Source organism: Colobus angolensis, unplaced genomic scaffold (genome assembly GCF_000951035.1).
Source record: "Colobus angolensis palliatus isolate OR3802 unplaced genomic scaffold, Cang.pa_1.0 Scaffold3, whole genome shotgun sequence".
In the NCBI taxonomy this organism is placed as follows: Eukaryota; Metazoa; Chordata; class Mammalia; order Primates; family Cercopithecidae; genus Colobus; species Colobus angolensis.
In genome coordinates this window covers 19,850,108-19,869,844 of record NW_012116265.1, presented here as the reverse complement: position 1 = coordinate 19,869,844, position 19,737 = coordinate 19,850,108, and the positions used below count along the sequence as shown (strand labels likewise).

Genomic DNA, 19,737 nt, shown 5'->3' with positions numbered 1-19,737 from the left:
ATACTTGGTACATAATACATAGGTGCTTACTTTTCCCCTTTCATTATTTTTTCCCAAATCACATATTTTTTCCTAAATCCCATGTTTCCTGAATCATCATCACTGCCTTTTCAGAGAAGTATGTATTTTTCTCTCTATTGATGAACGTTTTGATAAAAGCTGGCATACTTGTTAAAACGTTCCCACACATGGCTGGATACATTATGGAACTATTCATGTCATATATCTGTGCCAGCCCTAAGAAAAGTATGCCTTCCAAATTCCTTTTAGTTCTCTTCAGTTTCCATAAAATGTTATTTTTATCACATTTGAGAGTACTGCTCGGGAATATCATAGCCATGGTGGGATGCAGGTACTGGGTAGACCACTAGGCTCACTGGCCAGCTAAGTGAATTGATCCTTCAGTGTGTGCTGTTCAGATTTGTTCCTAAGCAAAATTGCATATAAACTCCTGTGTTACATTGACTTTCATGCCTTCATAGTAGGAAGCCCACAGATATTAAAGACTTGAATTCAGATACTAGTAACAATTATAGATTGATTGTTCAGAATAACTTGGTTTCCTTCTTAAGGATAAAGTACAGAAAAATCAACACTGACAAGTTAATCCTAAAAATCACATGGAAATAATTGCAAGGGACCCAGAATAGCTAAACAATCTTGAAAAAGAACAAAATTGAAGGACTTACGCTTCCCAGTCTCAAAACCTACTACAAAATTACAGTAATTAAGACAGTGTCGTAGTGGCATAAGGATAGCCATATAAATCAATGGAATATAATTGAGAATCCAGAAATAAACCCCCATATTTACAGTTAATTGGTTTTTGACAAGGACACCAAGATCATTCAATGGGGGAAATGTAGTCTCTTTCAACAACTGGTGCTGGAAAACAATATCCACATGAGGCCGGGCATGGTGGCTCATGCCTGTAAACCTAACACTTTGGGACACCGAGGTGGGTGGATCACTTGAGGTCAGGAGTTTGAGACCAGCCTAACCAACATGATGAAACCTCATCTCTACTAAAACTACAAAATTAGCTGGGCATGGCGACGCACACCTGTAATCCCAGCTACTCGGCAGGCTGAGGCAGGAGAATCGCTTGGATCCCTGAGGTGAAGGTTGCAGTGAGCCGAGATCGCGCCATTGCGCTCCAACCTGGGCAATAAGAGTGAAACTCCATCTCAAACAAACAAAATATCCACATAAAAATAAAATAAAATAAAATTGGACCCTCTACCTCATATCATATAAAAAATTAACTCAAAATGGATCATGGACCTAAATATAAGAGCTGAAACTATAGAACATAGGCATAAATCATGACCTTGAATTTGGCAGTAGTTTCTTAGATATGATACCAAAAGAACAAGCTCCATTAAAATTAAACACTTCTGTGCTTCAGAGATGCCATCAAGAAAGTACTTGGGTAGGACGGGTGTGGTGACTTATGCCTGAACTCACAGCACCTGTGTTCATAATAGCATTATTCACAATAGCCTAAAGGTGGAAGCAATCCAAATGTTCATTGACAGGTGAATGGACAAACAAAATGTAGTCGATACATACAATGGAATATTATTCAGCCTTTAAAAAGGAAGGAAAATCTGACACACAACCTTGTGGACATTATGCTAAGTGAAATAAGCCAGTCACAAAAAGACAAACACTATGTAATTCCACTTACCTGAGGTAATTAGAGTATTCAAATTCACAGAGACAGAAAGTAGAATGGGGGCTGGGAGGAATGGGGGAGTTATTGTTTAACAGAGAGTTTCAGTTTTGCAAGTTGAAAAGGTTCTGGAGATTGGTTGCACAGTAATGCAAACACACTTAATGCCACACTGAACTGTACACTTAAAAATGGTTGAGATGGAACGTGTTATGTATATTTCACAGTTTTAAAGTGGGGGAAGGTGACTTTTATGCTATGTGAATTATATCTCAAGTTTTTAAAAGTTATATGGGAAAAGAAGAAAAAAGAAAATAAAACCTATCTAGGAAGCCCAGAAAGATTTGACAAAGTCTATTATAGGCCTGCTCCTAATCAAAGGCCTTTTTTTTTTTAACGTGTAGTGATTTTATATTCCACTTTCCTCAATTCATGAATAAGTCCCTTCTAACTCTCCTCTTCCCTTTATTCTTTCGCAAAATAGATTGGAAATAATCTCCTGATCCTCCCCAGTACTTATGTTAACATCTGGGACCCCACCAAAGGTTCACATCTATTTCTTAGGATTTTGATATTATCATAGTAAGTAAATATCTATTATGTAAACCAATGTGCTAGACCCTGGGTGTCAAAAATACATAAGCTCCTCTCATGGCACTTATAATCTGACTAGAGAGACAAGGCAAATGTATAAAAAGTTTGATCACAGTACAAGAGCACGTGTACTGAGCTACTCGAGGAGCACAGAAGTTGACAGAAATGAGAGCCCACAGAGGCCAAAGGTGTTTGGAAAAAGTCTTATAAAAAGAGTGGAATATAAACTGGAACAACAACAACAAATCCTACTTATCAACAGTGGCAAGTTGATTTCCTTCTTGCTGTAAGATTCCATGTAAAATGTAGTATTTTATATAGCAGTTGCTATTTGATTAACCTGCAAAAATTATTTTTTTCTCATATTCGTTTCCCTTGTTAGTATCCCATTTTGTTAGTATAGAAAAAAAAAATTGCTTGATTGTCTATTCCTCCATATATAGATCAGTATGTTAAGGGGGCGAAGTAATTTTACATCATAATTTGGCCACTGGGCCATGCAACAGCCTGTCTAGCTTTACCCTGCTAAGCCTGTAAGTGGCAACAAAGAGATAAGAAAGCCACTATCAAGTGTCTGTGGCCTAGGATGAGTTTGACCTGCACCTTGACAATGATTTTGATTATTTCTGTTTTCCATGGTGAGTGGATTTACTACCTATCAGAGTCACAAAAACCCTTAATTTTTTAAATATTTTGGGGTTTTTCTTCTACATGTTAAATGTTAACTCCTGTGACATGCGGTGATGATTTCTAAATTTTCAGTGGGCACAACTCATTGTTGAAGCACTGAAGTAGTTGGTTACTATTGCAGCTAATTCTTATTTAAATGAACAAGAGTTCTTTGGAATGATTAGGCAGCACAGTTTTAAAATTCACAGCAACACTGATGTATATCAGTTTTGGCTTGGCCGACTTTGACCCAGGGCTGTGCAGTGTTTTATAACCCTCAGCTACATAAGGACACATACTTGTAGCATCACTTTTGTAGCAGATATTTTTATAACTCTACAAAACGATTAGACTGACGTAAAGCAATTCTCTAAATTCATAGGTATTAAAATATTCTGGCAGCTGTCTCCTTTTTGCCTTTAAGTTGAGACATCATGATGAGATAAGACTGTACCAGGCCTGATCGGTACATGAATGAGGTTATGCGTGATATTCTCACATTATTGACAAGGGTCTTTGTCACTTTAAATAGGAGAATTCTTGGGGGAGGGGTTGCCATTATAGTAATTCTGATTCAATTCCAGCAATATTCTTGTTTTTCATAAACCCTTTTCCTTCAAAACACATTCCATGCAATCAGATAAGAAAGAATGATATAAAAATGACTTTGAATTCTAACTAAAATAATTTAGCTTATAGTTAAAATATATAATATCTTTATCTGGGAATCTGAGGTATTGATTAGGGTTAGAGAGTGTTTAGGAGAACCTGGATGAAAGAAATCTACTGGTAAATTGGCTGTAGGGTACAGTGATGTGGGATACGGAATCTTCTGTTTGCAAACTAGGCTTCTACTAACCTGTGGACTCCAGGTCATAGTCCTCAAGGGGGACCAAGAGTCTGGAAAGGTCTTGTGTTAACGATCTTAGCAGCTCTCTAATCTCTGTTTCCGTAAGTGCTTTTTACTGCTTCTAAGTGTCTCAAATTCTTTTAACTAAGAACAATTTATAGTTAAAAGATTGTCCCCCTGCTGAGAAATAGGAGGCTTTAAATGGCAAGTGATTATCAGTACAACCATTTTGGAAAACTGTATCTACTAAAACTGATCATACCTCTACCCTATGCCTCAGTAATTTTTATGCTATGTACACTAGAAATAGGTATGCATACATTTGTGTACTGAAAGATAAAGATACATACAAAAATGTTTGGAGCAGCACTGTTTTTTAATTGACCCAAACTGGAAACAATCTCAAATCAATTGGCAGTAGAATGAATAAATAATGCAAAAATTTATTATACAAGAACATAATAGAATACTGTATAGCCATGAAAATGAACCAGCTGTTGCTACATGCAACAATATGAATGAATCTCAGGAATATATATAACATTGAATCATGAAGCTAGATACAAAAAAGTTTATATTGTACAGTTTCGTTTCTATAAAGTTCAGAAACAAGCAGAGCTAATCCATGGTGATACAAATCCAAATAATGGTTGCACTGGGGTTATGATGATGGCTGGGAGGGGGCCTGAGGAGGAGGCTTCTGCAGTGCTGGTAATGATTCTCTATGTACCTATACATAGTTGTTACACAGTATACTTAGGATTTGTACATTTTTCTGTTCATATGTTATACTTTTTTAAATTAACTAAAAAAAATTTAAAGACAAATAGTGACTGAGATAAAAATGAAAATGAATACACTCTAAGGGCTAAATAGCCAGTCTGACCTTAAATTGAAATGATAGCACTTAAAGACTTTCTGGTTTGATGTGGGAAGCTCATGAAAAAAGGATATTGAGCATCAGTAGTTTTCCAGCCAGTTAGGAAAAGAAGATGTTGAAGATGAAGGAAACCAACCCTCCCGCCCCCCTGCTCCAAGCTTCAGATTTCAAAATATTTCTGGAGCAGGACTTATATAATGGGATATGAGTAACTGGAATTGTTTTCTAAGGTATTTTTGTCATGGGCAGCTATGAATGTACACAACCTTTTCTGCCTTAGAGGTTTGTTTTTTAACATAAGCCTCCTAAAAATACAGTTTTTACACCCAGAGAGTCATTAATTGAGGTCACTGGAATAGAGAAAGGGTGGTGATGAGTGTGATTCAGTAGATGGCAGTATTCCCTTTGAAGTTTTTAGTTAAAATGTGGGTATACTGGGGTAGCAACTTTTTTCGGTGGGAATGAAGAAAAGTCACATATTGGGATAATTAGACCAGAAAGAACATTTTTATTATTTTTGTCCATTTGTGTTATTACTATTGTGAATGAAGCAATAACAACAACAACATACAGAGTAAGAGGAAGTTTGTTTAATGTAGTATTGCTTTAAGTGGGATTTATTGGATAGAACACTTGGAAAATATTTGGCCAGTGTCTTTTTTTCCTGTCTTATATTTAGGAAGATTGAGATAATGACTGACTGCTTTGTACAAAGATGTCAGTGAAATTTATTAATGAGGTGATTAGGATGCAGTTGAGCAGAAATTAAAAGAAAAAAGTGATTGACCAGTCTGTTTTTGCTGGTTATTTTAGTATGAATCGAATGCTGTTTGAATCGATTCTCTTTTTTAATGTTGAAATTTTCTTGTAATAGTAGCACTTGGTGGGCTTTAAGACTCTTTGCCATATAGGGGTTTTGTAAGGAATTTGACATGGATTATAGTAACATGCCATAGAAGTCAAGAGTTATCAGCCAGTTAAAAGGACGAAACATGGCTATCGTGCAGAACAAGAGATCAATTAACAAACTAATCAGTTGGAGTCAGAAGAACTACATTCAAGTCCTGACTTTGCTCCTTATTAGCTAGTGACCTTGGGCAAATCACTTAACCTGCCATTTTTTTTTTTCATCTGTGAAAAATATAGTTGATAAATAACTGCTGTGCCTTCCCCACAGGTTAAGTTCATCAAATGGGTGCATTGTCTTATTTAAGAGTGCTGTGTCAGGCAGGGTGCAGTGGCTCATGCCTGTAATCCTATCACTTTGGGAGGCTGAGGTGGGCGGATCACTTGAGGCTGAGGTCAGAACTTCGAGACCAGCCTGTCCAACATGGTGAAACCCCGTCTCTATTAAAAATACAAAAATTAGCCTGGCATGGTGGCACGTGTCTGTAATCCCAGCTACTTGGGAGGCTGAGGCACGAGAACCACTTGAAGCCGGGAGGCGGAGGCTGCAGTGAGCAAAGAGTGCTGTGTTAATGGTGATGGACTCTGCAGATGGGCTCTACATTGTTTTTATACTGTTCAATTAACTTTTGTTTCCTCCTTTTCTGCCTATAGTCATCAGGTGCGTGCTAAGAAACATTGATGATCATTACTTCAACAACCATCATTATGAGTTCCTACTAATAGGTACTTCACTAAGTGCTTTAGGTACATAGTCTCTAAAGCCTCACAACAGCCCTGTAAGTTGGAACATTGTCTCCATTTTACATTTAGCAAAGGTCTGGACTAGCTCAAGAGCTGTGAATCAGTCCAAGCCAGCTGACTCCATAGCCGTTGCTTTTAGTTTATTATGCTATGCCTGCCATTATGCACTTGAGTTTTGACTTTTCTGTATCTAGTATTTTAGTAGCCAGGGCCAGCTGGGTGCGGTGGCTCACGCCTGTAATCCCAGCACTTTGCAAGGCCGAAGCGGGCAGATCACAAGGTCAGGAGTTTGAGACCAGCCTGGTCAACATGATGAAACCCCATCTCTACTAAAAATACAAAAATTAGCTGGGTGTGGTGGCACATGCCTGTAATCCCAGCTACTCAGGAGGCTGAGGCAGGAGAATCGCTTGAACCCGGGAAGCAGAGGTTGCAGTGATCTGAGATCGCACCACTGCCCTCCAGCTGGGGCAACAGAGCAAGACTCTGTCTCAAAAAAAAGCCAGGACCATAGATAGTATTTTTATGTATTAGATACTTAAATGAAAGACACTGAGCCTTAGTGGAAAAATTTATTATTATATTTCCCTTTGTAGTTAACAGAATCCTAGTGCATGCAATAACTAATTTGGGAGGGGGAGGAGTTGTGCTCCTGACCTGAGCCTACCTTTTATCTTTACCAGAGCACATGCAAATCGCTTCTTGAAAATTCAGACAAGGAGAGGAACACAGTAAAGAACCTAAAGAATGTTAATGTCTGGTTTGAGAATATATTATAATTTTATTTGCAGATACCCCTCCCAGCTATATTCTAATGTTAGAACTATTTTGTTTGTTTTTTTCTTTGTGTGTGTATGCTTTATGGGGGTTTCCCATTCATTGTAATAGTCATTGATATTTTGCATAGGGTTATCTTCTTGAGAATACATTTAAAACTGGTAACTAAATATGCTAATAACTAAATATATTTTTGCTATTCATATTAGGTTAAAAATAAGTATATATGAACATTTTCATTTATAAACGTGTTATCTTTTAATATTCCAAAAATACTGTTTTTAATGGAAAATGATTTTTTTTTTTTTTTTTTTTTGAGATAGAGTTTCGCTGTGTTGCTGCCCAGGCTGGAGTACAGTGGTGCAATCTTGGCTCACTGCAACCTCCACCCTCCAGGTTCAAGCGATTCTCCTGCTTCAACCTCCCGAGTAGCTGGGATTATAGATGTCCACCACCATGCCCGGCTAATTTTTGTATTTTTAGTAGAGATGGGGTTTCACCATGTTGACCAGGCTGGTTTCGAACTCCTGACTTCAGGTGATCCACCTGCCTCTACCTCCCAAAGTGCTAGGATTACAGGCATGAGCCACCATGCCTGGCAGAAAATGATTTTTTAAAGCTATATCTTATCTTATAAAAACATAAAAATTATTTATGTTTTGGCCAGCTTCTGATTTAGTTTATAAATTGTCACTAGTTGTTTTTCAGTAAATTATAAATTTTAGAATATTTTTAAATTTACAGGAAAATTAAGAAGGAGAGTTCCCATATAACCCACATGGAATTTCCCCTGTTGTCATTAGTGTGGTACATTTACTATAGTTAATGAACCAATAAAGTCCATATTTTATTCAGATTTCCTTAGCTTTTCCTTAATGTTTTTTTTTTCTGTTCCAGGTCCCATCTAGGATACTATATTACATTTAGTTGTCATGTCTCCTTAGGCTCATGTTGGCGTGACACTTTCTCAGACTTTCCTTGTTTATTGATAGCCATGACAGTTTTAAAGAGTACAGTCAGGCATATTGTAGAATATCCCTCAGCTGGGATTTGTCTGATGTATTTCTCATAATTATGGTTTGCCTTTCACTATGTAAACTAGGCTATATGTGGAGGTTGCTCTTAATCCTAATGAGCTCTATAAGGAAGGCAGATTAGGATTTGAAAATAATGGCTGTGGTTAACCAAAGATAAGCATTGACATCATTCTTTGTTGGATCTGAAACACTGGCCACATTTTTTATATTTTATCATTTTTCCGAAGCAGCCAGTCCTAATTCTGGCTAGAAGTAAGAGTCTAGGTTATATGATCTGCTCATATCCCTGAAACAGTTTCTTTTCTAATTGCACCTATTGGGGCAGTTGGGATGGGTTTTAATGTTACTCCTAAGAGCTTTATTTAATCTGTATTGGCCTTTTAATTAGTAATGGGCAATTTTGGGTGAATTGCTAATTGATTAGAGTTGTGGAAATTATCCACAAAGCTGTTTTGTCTCTGCAGCCTAGAAGATATAAGATTAAAACGGGATCTGGTTTAGTTACTAGTGTAAGATGAATGCTAGAAAAGTATTATTTTAGTGGCTTTGGTTTGTATTCCAGCCTGGTGTTGGTTTTAACTCTGCTAAGAATTATTGTCTTTTAACTCACTGAGGTCCTCAATTCTACTCCATTAAGGGCCACTTTTCTGCCAATCAAAAAGCAGCATCCCTGAGATTGATTTTTGTTACAGTGAATAGTAATGGCTGCCTAGTGACAACATTTCAAACTCTTTTATGTAAACAGAAAGCAATCAAATAAGTACTAATCCAAGGATTATGTGGACCCAAATCCTGTGGCCAAAAGAATCTCTGCAGTGTATGTCCCTGGCTCTTTGCCTTCTAGTGCCAAGCAGCCCCTCTTCTTCTTCCTGGAAAGCTTGCTTGTTGCTTGTGCTGCTGCCTGTTAGATTTCAGTGTGCTAAAATCAAAACACTCCTGCAGCTCCTGAATGAAATTCAAAAAGACACTTACATTTCCATAAATAAATTAGGAATTCAGTGGTTTCTTCGGGCTAATCAGGGCAGGCTGATAAACCTTGCTAGCTGTTTAATAAATGAATTGTGACTGATTACCTATTAATATGGACGCCTCAGGAATTCACCCTGGGGGAAGCAGAGCAGTGAAATAGAGAGGGGCATGGCCCCTTGGGAAATCAGGGCTTCATGTTTGCAGCTTAAATATCTCTGTGAAGTATCAATAAGGAGGTAATTGAATTTTGAACACAAACATGAGCGCCGGATGGATGAAAGGGGGTGGGGGATCTGATCGTCTCTTCTCTGCCCCTTCATTCTCCCCTCCCATTTTCCTTGGAGACCACTCTAGTAAAGATAGATGCTAAATCCATTAAATAAAGATTAGACTTGGTCATAGTAGAAAATGGCAGCTTAGCTAGATCCCCAGGCAAATTGGAGCCTTTTGCAATACAGAAAATTAAAATATACATTTTTAACAAGTGTGCTGTTTTCCTAGCAATAATGCTGGGCTAGCTTGTGGGGTTTGCTCCTCCTTCAGATGGGCTTTTGTTTGGGCAGATCACTTTCTCTTGTATTAATGCCAATCTTTTCTGTATTCCTGGAGCAGAAGGGACTGGGTTTATTTATTTATTTTTAAAGCTTCTGTTGAGGCCTTTCCTCTAGCATCCTGCTTGCTTGTAATCAGAGGAGTGGGAAGGAGATTAGTGTCCCATGAATTGACGGTAGATAAATGTTCCCTCCCCTTAACTGGTGGGTCCAGAAGAGCCCAATCACTTGTATTTCAGGGATGATTGGAGACTGTACAGCCAAGCAAGAAAAGGGCTTACAGATTGAAAGAAACATTGATGTTTTAGATGCAATTTTACTTGGCTTTATTTCCTGTAGATAAGGTTATTGATTTGCTTTGTCCTCCTATTTTAAGCCAGGTAAAGTCATATTAATATAGGAAAAAAGAATTGGCATTATTTGGTTACAGATCATAATACTCCTTTTTTAGCAATAACAAAAAACAAACATCAAGCCTTAAATGCTTTTGTTATGTTGATGTGAATGCCCAGTATTTTTTTTTTTTAGAGTAACCCTTGTTTACATGTCAATCTACAATTCTAATAACCCTTTCCTATAGTCAGTCTATCAACAAGTATAAATTGAGCATCTGTTAGATGTGTAGCATGGTCAATGGTGAGAAAAGTCTATCCTCTGCTACCACAGATACTTCTTTTCTTTGTTTTTGTTTTTTATGGTTTTGTTTTTTGTTTGCTTTCATTATTTTTAATTGACACATAATAATTGCACATATTTGTGAGTTATAGGGTGATATTTTGATACATGTATACAGTGTGTAATGATCAAATCAAGGTAACTCGTATATCCATCACCTCAAACATTTATTATTTCTTTGTGTTGGGAACATTCAAAATCTGCTCCTCTGGCTATTTGAAAATATACAATAAATTGTTGTTAATTATAGTCACCTTTCAGTTCTATAAAACACTAGACCTTAGTCCCCCTATCTAGCTGTAATTTTGTATCCATTGACCAATCTCTCCCTATCCTTACCTCTCCCATCCTTACCTCTCCCCTCCCCTTCCTAGCCTCCAGTAACCACTATTCTACTCCGTACTTAGGAGATCAACTTTTTTAGCTTTTACATATGAGTGAGAAAATGTAGTATTTATCTTTCTGTGCCTGGCTTATTTCATTTAATATAATGTCCTCTAGTTCCATCCATGTTGCCGGGAATGACCAAATTTGATTTTTTTATATGACTAAGTAGTATTTCATTATGTAAGTATACCACATTTTCTTTTTTCTTTTCTCTTTTTTTTTTTTGAGATGAAATTTCGCTCTTGTCACCTAGGCTGGAGTGCAGTGTTGCAATCTTGGCTGACTGCAACCTCCACCTCCCAGGTTCAAGAGATTCTCCTCCCTCAGCCTCCCAAGTAGCTGGGACTACAGGCATGTGCCACCACACCCGGTTAATTTTTGTATTTTTAGTAAAGATGGGGTTTCTTCATGTTAGCCAGGCTGGTCTCGAACTCCTGACCTCAGGTGATTTCCCCACCTCGGCCTCCCAAAGTGCTGGGATTGCAGGCGTGAGCCACCATGCCTGGCCTCCACATTTTCTTTATCCATTCATCTGTTGATAAACGCTTAGGTTGATTCCATATCTTGGCTAACCACAGATACTTCTTTGAAAACAAAGTGTATCATGGCATACTCCTGCTATATATATATATATTTTTTTTAAATTAATTTATTTATTTTAGAGACAGGGTCTCACTCTGTCACTCAGGCTGGAGTGCAGTGGTATAAACTTGGCCCACCTCAGCCTCAACCTCCTGGGCTGAAGGGATCCTCCCACCTTAGCCTCCCAAGTATCTGGGACTACTCACCACCACACCTGACTCATTTTTTGTTATTTTTGTGTGTGTGGAGATGGAATTGCTCTGTGCTGCCCAGGCTGGAATTATAGGGATGAGCCACCGTGCTCAGCATACTCCTTCTTGTCAGAGTTCTGTGTCTGCTTGGGTCCTGCAAGATAAAATTCAAATTCTCAGGCTTTCAAAAAGTGCCTTCCTGACATTGATCCAGGCTTTCTGTAGTGTCATCATTCTATGGGATCTACACCTGAGGCTCTGCGGATTTCCTTTGGAAGAACAAATGTGGAACTTCTTGGTCTCAGATTAAGGACTTTCTGCATCCTTTGCCAGATGGTGTTTCAAATGTTCACAATTCTTTCTTTCAACTTCAGAGGTATATTGTTCAGATTTTCAACAATTTGCCCTTAGGACATTCGCTTTATAATTTAACTTTGTTTGCAGCAATGGAGGAAACCTTTCTTGTTAAGACAATTAAGGTGTCTGTGCTTTCTATCATCACTGCTCTCTCTCTTTTTTTTTTTTTTGCGACAGAGTCTCCCTCTGTTGCCCACGCTAGAGCACAGTAGCGCAATCTCAGCTCACTGCAACCTCCGCCTCCCAGGTTTAACTGATTCTTGTACCTCAGCCTCCTGAGAGCCAGTATTACAGGCATGCGCCACATGCCTGGCTAATTTTTGTATTTTTAGTAGAGATGGAGTTTCACTATGTTGGCCAGGCTGGTCTCAAACTCCTGACCTCAAGTAATCCTCTCACCTCAGCCTCCCAAAGTGCTGGGATTACAGGCGTGAGCCATCGTGCATGGCCGCCCCCCTCCCCCTGCCACTGCTGTCATAAGTTATTTCATCCTTTTTTTTAATTTTTATTTTATTCATTTATTTATTTGAGAAACAGTTTTGCTCTTGTTGCCCAGGCTGCAGTGCAATGGCGCTTTCTTGGCTCGCTGCAACCTCCGCCTCCCAGGTTCGAGTGATCCTTCTGCCTCAGCCTCCTGAGTAGCTGGGATTACAGGCATGCGCCATCACGCCTGGCTGATTTTGCATTTTTAGTAGAGACAGGGTTTCTCCATGTTGGTCAGGCTGGTCTCAAACTCCCGACCTCAGGTGATCCACCCACCTCGGCCTCCCAAAGTGCTGGGATTACAGGCGTGAGCCACTGCGCCCAGCCTTAAGTTATTTATTTCTAGAGATCAGAAATTGAATTTATTTAACTCTATCGCCACAGTTCACAAATGGCCCTTAATAATTTTGAATGCTATTACTCAAAGCCAAATAACACAAAATTTCAGAATTTTCTTGCAACTTCTTATGTTGCAAGTTAAACTGATGTTATATCCAGATGGTTATAGTTTTCCTCCCAGGTCTCTCGAATCTCTGCTTCCAACTGTGTTGCTGGGCCTCAGAGCTCTTTCCAACACAGGGTTGCTGGGGCCATGGGAGGCAAACATTTAAAGGCTCTGTTTTCCTAGTGGTTGGGTTGGGTCTTAACTATTATAAACTACATGTTTTAAATCTAATTTAACATTAGCAGATTAATGCAAGTGAAATATGTTTTCTTATTTGTATTAATTATTTTCAGTATAGAGTATGTCTTTTTATTGAATTATAAGATTTAATGCCAGAAATTCTGAGGTTAAAAAATTATCTTACCCCTACAATTTTTAAATAAAATAGTGTCATGGACTTTATCCTTTTAAGAGAAGATCTCTTGATAATTCACTTTCCTAAAGCTTTCTGGTGATCTTAGCGTAACCTTCATTCAACAAAATGTCTCTTGCCTGTCTTTGTATATATGTAACAGAGTACCATTAGAATTATCTGCAGTATAATGTTACTGCTTACACAATTACTGATTTAAGTTTCTGTACATATGTGGATAAATGCTCAAATTGTCTGTCTTGTCCAGGCAGATTCTATAGCCGTGGTTCTTAACCTTGAGTCCTCATGTGTGGGTTTTGTGTGTGTATGTGAGATGGTGTCTCATCACTCTGTCGCCTAGGCTAGAATGCAGTGGCATGATCTCAGCTCACTGCAGCCTCCGCCTCCTGGGTTCAAGTAATTCTCCCACCTCAGCCCCCTGAGTAGCTGGGATAATAGGCATATGCCACCACGCCCAGTTAATTTTTGTATTTTTAGTAGAGATGGGTTTCACCATGTTTGTGAGGCTGGTCTCAAACTCCTGACCTCAAGTGATCTGCCTGCCTCGGCCTCCCAAAGTGCTGGGATTACATGTGTGAGTCACCATACCCGGCCTTATGTGTTTTAAAATTATGAAATTGTGTTTGTGTGTGTACATGTATAATTTTCAGCAGAGAGTCTGTATGACTTTTATCAGATTTTTTAAGAGATCTCTGTTATGGGTTAAATTTTGTCCCCCCCAAAAAAATATGTTGGAGTCCTCATCCATATTTGGAGATACCTCTTTACAGAGGTAATTAAGTTAAAATGAGGTCATTGTGTGGGCCCTAATCCCAATATGGCTGAAGTCTTCATATAAAGGAAAAGTTTGGACGTAGAGACAGACATGCATAGAGGGAAAACAGTGTAAAGAGACGCAGGGAGAAGATGCCATCTACAAGCCAAGGAGAGAAGCCTGCAACAGAGCCTTCCCTCACACAGCCCTCAGAAGGAATGGACAATTCTAGCATTAGCTCAAGCTGCTGTATGATGTAATTGTGTGAAGGATTATTTATGGACCCAAATACCCTTCTCTCTACAGGAGTTTATAATCTCTATAGACTAAAAGGAATTAAGTCCCCAAGGTTGCTGCCGTTCTTAGTTAGTCTAGATTTAAAAACCTTTAATTTTTCACTATCAACTTTATGTAGTTCCATATGCATATGGAGATTTCAAGATCATTAGGTGAAAATTACTCTTTCATTATTCATAGTAAAGGGAAAGGGTTTACCTTTTTAAAAAAGTGTATCTTTTCCATTTTTCTAAATCTTCTACAGTTTAGGCCATACTGGTTTTCAGAAATCCCTTCTAGTTAAAGTCTACTAAACACTAATTAACTTACTCTTTACTTTCTCAAGCACTAATGGAAATACTGGATTATAACCAACCTAATACTCTCTGGGCATTTCTACGAGACACTTTGCTCAGTGTGATTTAAGGCAGTTTATAATCACCCCTTGTGGTCTTGAGGCCAGTTTTCAATTCATGAGACTCATATATCCTAGCTAGTTTTAATTAATTTTGCAAGGAAGTTGCCAGGAAAAGCAATATTAAATGCTTTCTTATAATCAGGTTATTTCATCTGTTGCGTTCTCGTCAGCCACTAATCTTGTAATTTTATCTCAATAAAATACAGAACTTGCTTTGACATAGTTTGTTCTTTACTCATTATGTTTTTCAGTACATAGAACTTATGGTTTGGGTAACCTTATATTCTTGATTGTCTTAACATTAGGATTTGGGGATAGACCTTATATAGTATCACATTATGTTTCATGTATTCGGTCTTTTTGGGTAATCATATCAGCCAAGAACAGTCAGGAGTAATTTGAACAGGGAAAATTTTATTTATTTATTTATTTGTTTGTTTGTTTGAGTCAAACAGGCTGGAGTGCAGTGCATGATCTCGGCTCACTACAACCTCTGCCTCCTGGGTTCAAGCGATTCTCCTGCCTCAACCTCCCAAGTAGCTGGGACTACAGGCATGCACCACCATGCCCAGCTAATTTTTGTATTTTCAGTAGAGATGGGATTTTGCCACATTGGCCAGGCTGGTCTCAAACTCCTGACCTCAGGTGATCCCCCCTCCTCGGCCTCTCAAAAGTGCTGGGATTACCGCCATGAGCCAGCGTGCCTGGTCTGAACAGGGAAAATTTAAAATAAAAAATGTTAATTAGGTGAAAGGTGGTTAACTTCTGAAAGGAAGAGTCAGAGGTGTACAGAGGTAGCAGAAAGCTGATAACCCCTAGGACTGAAGGAGAGTCAACAGAGGAACTTAGCAGAGGTCCCCACAAGGCTGAGGTTCAGTCCTCTGAAGGGAGGACACACAGCCACAGGGACATGCTGCCCACTGCCAGAGGGCACTCTGCTGGTGCATTGCAGGAGCAGCCCACCCGATGGCAGTGAAGAATCTTTGGGGGAGGGAGCCCCACCACTGAACTGTAAGGACTGCCATTGCCAAGATGAACTTAGCTGAGATCCTGCACGCCAACCTGCTTGTCGCTGCACATAAGAGCCACACGGTACAAGAAGGAAGAAAAGGCCTTTTTCCTGCCTCAGCTTTGCAGCCTCCTCCAGTGCCCTTTATTGGCAAAGCAAAGCACCAGGGTAAGTGACAGAGGAGAAATGTAGCCTGCTGTTAGGCCCAGCTCCAGTATCACAAAGCGGGGCAAAGGGTGAGTTAGGAAGCGAGAGACAGTAAATGGATAACTGGCACAGTGAGTAAAAGCTTTTGTGTAACTTTAAATCTTACAAATTAAATAACTTTATTTTGCATCATGGGGTTTAATAACTATCATTCAATTAACAGGTTTTAACAAATTTTCAGAAATAAAATATCTGACAGTAATTGGAAGATAACAAAGCATAAGTGTGAATAAAAGTTTGCCGCCTGTAATCCCAGCACTTTGGGAGCCTGAGGTGGACAGATCATTTGAGATCAGGAGTTCGAGACTAGTGTGTCCAATATGGTGAAATCTCGTCTCTACTAAAAATACAAAAACTAGCTGGGCTTGGTGGTGCACACCTGTAGTCCCAGCTGCTTGGGAGGCTGAGGCAGGAGAATCACTTGAAACCAGGAGATGGAGGTTGCAGTGAGAGGAAATCGCCACTGCATTCCAGCCTGAGCAACAAAGTGAGACTCCGTCTAAAAAAAAAACAAAAAAAAAGATTGCTTTCCCACCCTCTTAGCCTCGTTGAATTTTCTTTCCTTATTAATTTTTTTTTATTGAAAAAAAAAATACTAGAGATGGGGTAACACTATGTTGCCCAGGCTGGTCTCAAACTCCTGGGCTCAAGGCATCCACCCACTTCAGTCTCCAAAAGTGTTGAGATTACAGGTGTGAGCCACTGCGCCCAGCCAAATTTTCTTAATTTCATGTACGACTAATTTTCGCTTCTAATCATTTCATTTTTCTTGAATTGTTACTATTCTCTCCCAACTTTTCTTTCTTTTTTTTTTTTTTGAGACGGAGTCTTGCTGTGTCGCCCAGGTTGGAGTTCAGTGGCGTGATCTCGGCTCACTGCAAGCTCCGCCTCCTGGGTTCACGCCATTCTCCCACCTCAGCCTCCGAGTAGCTGGGACTACAGGTGCCCGCCACCACGCCCAGCTAGTTTTTTGTATTTTTAGTAGAGACGGGGTTTCACCATGTTAGCCAGGATGGTCTGGATCTCCTGACCTCGTGATCCACCCGCCTCGGCCTCCCAAAGTGCTGGGATTACAGGCTTGAGCCACCGCACCCGGCCCCAACTTTTCTTTTTTTAACTACATTGAGCTCTCCTCTTCCTGTCTTCCATTAGCACCTTTCCTAACAACCTTATTTGTTCTTCAGTTGTTATTTATGCTTGTCTTCTCAACTAAATTGTAAGGCCCTTGTAATGAACTCAGGGACTGTGCTTTATATTACTTCTGTATATTACAGAATAGGACTGTACAAATGCATGTTGAATAGATGGAATCATTTTATATTTACAAAATAAGAAAACGGAAACGTAGTCATCAAAGCAGTCAAAGAACAGATAGGCACTTACCTTTTCTTTTCTCCCTTGCTACCTTCGTTTTTGTTGGTTTTGAGACGGGGTCTGGCTCTGTCTCCAGGCTGGAGTACAGTGGTACAATCTGAGCTCACTGCGGCCTCAGCCTCCTGGGCTCAAGCCATCCTTTCACCTCAGCCTCCCAGGTAGCTGGAACTACAGGTGCACACTACCATGCCCGGCTAATTTTTGTATTTTTGTAGAGATGGGGTTTCACCATATTGCCCAGGCTGGTCTCAAACTTCTTACCTCAAGCAGTCCATCCACCTCTACCTCCCAATGTGTTTGGGTTACAGGCGTGAACCACTGCACCCAGCCTTCATTGCTACTTTTTCAGAAGCTGTTAATAGTCGACCAGCTGTCTCTTGCTCTCTAGAAAGAATATAGCTAACATTAGAAATGTAAAAACAAAACCAAGGTAGGAGTAGAGGGGATGACAAAACAGTTATAATCATGGGAAGACTAAAAACATCTGAAGTGAGAAATAAATGTGGAGAGAGGGTACTTTCAGGTTACTGATGGTTTTAATGTACACTCTGGCTTTTCTTTCAAAACCCTACTAAAACAATTTTTTTAAAAAAGATAAGAGCCCTCAAGGAGAGAACAGGAGAGATGACAATAGCAGCAAGATTTTGGAAGGTGGAAAGTATGTGAACTTAGCAAGCCTATGAAAAACAGTACTCAAGTGAGGAAAGCCAAGAACCAAGGCGGTTCACAAGACTCCAAAGGCTGAAGATTGGTGGTACAGGTGAAGGGGGAGATGGCTTAAATAAGGAGGGTTAAAGTGTATGTAGGAGTCACATACCTGTGTCACCTGCTTTATTATCTCCCACAAAAGACTGGAGCTTTATTCTCTAAAGGTTAAAACACAATGGTTACTCAACTGGTGGATACTAGACCAGTGGAAGATGGAGTCTGTACTGAAAATGGTTTTTTTGTTTGTTTGTTTGTTTCTTTTCGAGACAGGGTCTCACTCTGTTACCTAGACCAGAGTGGAGTGACACGATCTCGGCTCACTGCAACCTGTCTCCTGGGTTCAAGGGATTCTCACATCTCAGCCTCCTGAGTAACTGGGAGTACAGGCAGGCAGCACCATGCCCAGCTAATTTTTATATTTTTTGGTAGAGACAGGGTTTCACGATGTTGTCCAGGCTGGTCTTGAACTCCTGACTTCAAGTGATCCACTCGCCTTGGGCTCCCAAAGTGCTGGGATTACAGGTGTGAGCCACGATGCCCGGCCTGCACTGAAAATGTAGCAAATTATGCACACATCATATGGTGAGGCCATCTCTTCCCGCCACACCCAGGCCTTCACTCTCCAATCAGGAAATTAGAAGAGGCTTCTCTGGGGAATCTGATCAGCCCAAGAAGAATAAAGGCACTGACACTGGAAGTTCTACAACTAAACAGCCTGATCACACTGTAGCAAAGCTTACAGTCAACAAGCCTAGCTCCTACTTGAGTTTTCAAGCAACTTTTTAGTCTCCTGTTCTTACGTAGGAAAAGAAATTACCAGTGTTTGAGAAAAGCCCCTAAAATGAAAAATAAAGACCGAAGGCAATGAATGGAAGGCAACTTGGAGAAAACAGAATATGCCTTCAAGAAGGTAAAATTGAAAAACCACATGATACATTTCAATATGTTAAGTTTAGACAGCAGGCAGACATAGTAGATTCTGTGGTTGATTTAGAAATAAGTACAGAGAAAACCAAACAAACTGAAAAACTCAGGGAAAACAAAAAAACGTGTAAGTAAGGAAAGGTAATCATAGTTAATAACATGCCTTAGCTGTAAATAGTATTTGTATAATCATAACACTGTACAAACTGAATGTTAATTTAAGTTACCATTTATAACCCTGAGGAGATAGGACACTTGCCATGTGTATTATGAGGAATTAAGGTGGGAAGGGGGAAAAAAAGAGTCAAGTTTTCACTTCTGTATTGGGGGAGGTCAATAGACAATGTCTCAAATTGAAAAATCAAGAGGTACCAATACAGGCACTTTTTTCTTTCCTTTTCATTCCTAGGAATACAGGCATATTGTTTAGTCATTTAAGACATGAAGGTAATATAAAATAATCAGCTAAACAGAGTGAAAGTGATTGCCACAGGAAGGAGTTAATGGAGGATTACAGGTTTTCTTTTCTTTTTTTTTTTTGTTGAGACAGAGTCTCACTCAGTCATCCAGACTGAAGTACAGTGGCACAATCTTGGCTCCCTGCAACCTCCACCTCTGTGCTTCAAGCGATTCTCCTGCCTCAGCCTCCCAAGTAGCTGGGATTACAGGCACACACCACCATGGCTGAGTAATTTTTGTCTTTTTGATAGAGATGGGGTTTCACTATGTTGACCAGGGTGACGTCGAACTCCTGACCTCAGGTGATCCACCCACCTCGGCCTCCCAAAGTGTTGAGATTACAGGTATGAACCACTGTGCTGGGCCTATTTTCTTATTAAACATTGTTTAGCCCTGTTTCCATAAATGTTACGATATCCAGTCTCTGTCCCTCCAATTACCTATTTCACTTTTTTTTTTTTTT

At 39.5% G+C, this 19,737-nt stretch overlaps 1 protein-coding gene across 3 annotated transcripts in view; it reads left to right on the top strand.

Moving 5' to 3' along the window:
- Positions 1 to 19,737, top strand: part of LIN52 (lin-52 DREAM MuvB core complex component) — a 120,919-nt gene that overhangs the window by 61,533 nt on the left and 39,649 nt on the right. The window contains exons 6-7 of one of the 3 annotated variants that reach the window (XM_011949580.1): positions 11,383 to 11,484; positions 17,342 to 17,357. The exons of the other annotated variants lie outside the window; for them this stretch is intronic. Coding sequence (XP_011804970.1) covers positions 11,383 to 11,484; positions 17,342 to 17,357 — 118 coding nt within the window. The remainder of the gene's footprint in view (positions 1 to 11,382; positions 11,485 to 17,341; positions 17,358 to 19,737) is intronic. 3 annotated transcript variants of the gene reach the window in all.